At 38.9% G+C, this 2,500-nt stretch overlaps 1 protein-coding gene across 3 annotated transcripts in view; it reads left to right on the top strand.

The window, feature by feature from the left end:
• RNF213 (ring finger protein 213) overlaps positions 1–2,500 on the top strand; it is a 645,256-nt gene that overhangs the window by 321,629 nt on the left and 321,127 nt on the right. For all 3 annotated transcript variants that reach the window (XR_015056656.1, XM_085875806.1, XM_085875807.1), the window contains one exon: positions 272–489. Coding sequence is in view for 2 of the 3 variants with exons in the window: in XM_085875806.1 (XP_085731932.1) it covers positions 272–489 (218 nt within the window). In the remaining variant the exon portion in view is untranslated. The remainder of the gene's footprint in view (positions 1–271; positions 490–2,500) is intronic.

Genomic DNA, 2,500 nt, shown 5'->3' with positions numbered 1-2,500 from the left:
ATACCTTCTGTGGTTACGACATTTACCCCGTTCAGACACAATCGTACAATGTGCATTTATGGAGGTGTAGATATTTTATATTGTTCGTCAATGTATAAAGATATTATTGGAAATTCTGCAACAAATTATATTTCCTTTGGCTGAGGGTATCTGGCCTGGCCCATCCTGCTATACTTGTGTGAATTGCATATTGAAACAAACCTTTATTTCATTCTTGGTGGAGGTTTTGCATTTTTTTTTCCTAATCCTACCATTGTTACTTGTTTCCTAGATCCGAGTGAAGTGAATGTGTTTGTCGATTTGGCTTCAATATCAGCCGGAGAAAATGACATGGATATTGACAAAGTACACATTTTTCATGAGGCAATGCTCGGATTTTCTCCTCTGCTCTACCAACTCAAAGATTCAGCAGACCTTGGTCAGCTCTTGGAAGCAGTGAAGCTGCTTCAGGAAACTGTTACAAATGATCCAAAGCTTCCTGATAAGCTGGTGAGCAAAACACTTTCGATTTTTATTATTCCTTTTTAAATGTTCTGTGTGAGAGAATTTTATTTCCTCCGCCACCGAAGGTGAAGGAGGTTGTTTTCACCCTTCTCTGTCTGTTTGTTTGTTTGTTTGTCTGTGTACAGAATATCTTAAAAGGTTGTGGATGGATCCGAATGAAATTTTGTGCACAGTTTCGGTGTGTGACGAGGATGCACTGATTAGATTTTGGTGAAGATCTGGATCCGGATCTGACTACTAGAATTTTTATAGTGATTCTTCACAATGGAGAGATAGGGACGGAAATGATATTTAGCACGATATCTCAAAAATGTATTGGGCCCAATGTGTTCTCATGGATCAGGCATTACGTGGCGGAGGTATGCGCTCTACCGAGTGCCCTTATAGTTTAAAGTGCAAAACCTTAGGAATAGTAAGGCTGTTTACTTTTGCTGTAGAGGTATAATTTTTTTTAAGGCAATGATAACTATTTTGGACTTTGGAAGAAAGTCAAAGGTTTGATGAGGATCACATGGATTAACTTGATCAGCCGAGTCCATTCCTAGCCTAGTCCCTTTTTGCTGCATCATTTCCTACATCACATGCAAACTCGCAACCCATCTCCCATCGTATTCTGACTGCACTGTCTTTAAACACCCTTCTCTCCACCCCTATTTTTATGGCAGTCTTCATCCTGCTAACCTTGGGATTGTGCAAAACAACCCCATTTTGTAGCCAGTTCAGTTTCATGGTGGTTATTCCCCCCCCTCACATAAGTACCCTCCCTTACGAAGACCTTAACACCCCCCCCCCCCCTTAAAGAATAAAACTTTATCCCAAGCAAAGTTTTCTTTTACAAAGGCAGGTACACATTTTTACAAAGACAGATTAGTCTCAACAGAGAAAAAACGGTGTGGTCAACAATCAGCTAAATCCCATTGACATTTACAGGCATCAGGGCTAATATATATGTGCATGAATATTCTCTTAAGCTTGACATAGAGCATCTGCTATGACATTATCTCGACCCAAAATATGTTCAATTTTCAAGGGGTATGGTTGTACCAAAAGCCCCCATCGGAAAAGGCGTTGATTCGTCATCTTGAACTTCTCCAGAAAAACCAGAGGATTGTGGTCAGTATGTGTATATATATATATATATATATATATATATATATATATATATATATATATATATATATATATATATGTATATATATATATATATATATATATATATATATATATATATACATACAATATACATATATATATATACATACAATATACATATATATAAAAAACGTAACATCACTTGAGCCATTTGTTACATGTAGTTAAAAATGCTGTAGAGCCAAAATCAGACTCAAGGCCTCCTTCTCCATACTAGAATAAGCCTTTTGATGTTTGTTCAGCTTTTTGAAGAAGTAACTCACTGGCTTTTCAATACCCGATGCATCATCCTGAAAGAGTACCGCTCCTACACCATCACTTGCGTCTCTAGCTAATTTGAACGGCTTACCAAAATCGGGAGCGGCCAACACTGGCTCATTGGCCAGAATTGCTTTCAATTTGTCAAAAGCCTTTTGATAGGATTCGGACCACACTAATTTTGCATTTTTCTTCAACAAGTTGGTTAGGGGTCCAATGAGCGAGCTGTAATTCGCACAGAATTTCCTGTGAAACCCGGACATACCGAGATACCGAAGCAATTCTCGCTTATTGGTGGGGACAGGAAAATCGGCAATCGCTTGGGTCTTGGCCTGCAGAGGTGATACTTGACCCTGACCAACAACATGACCCCCAGGTAGGTAACCCCAGCTATTGCAAATTCGCTTTTCTTGAGGTTTACAAGTTTGGCATCGGTTAGTCTTCCAAATTGTTATCGGAGATGTCTCAAATCATCTTGCCATGTTTCACTATCACATCATGTATGACATCATCCAGGTAAGCTACACAATTTGGAAAACCCATAGTAACCTGGTTCATTAACCTTGGGAAGGTAGCAGGTGCATTT

This window comes from Eptatretus burgeri, chromosome 3 (assembly GCF_056783735.1).
Source record: "Eptatretus burgeri isolate ZD-2024b chromosome 3, Ebu_testis_v1, whole genome shotgun sequence".
Taxonomy (NCBI): domain Eukaryota; kingdom Metazoa; phylum Chordata; class Myxini; order Myxiniformes; family Myxinidae; genus Eptatretus; species Eptatretus burgeri.
This window is presented reverse-complemented; position numbering and strand designations above follow the sequence as displayed.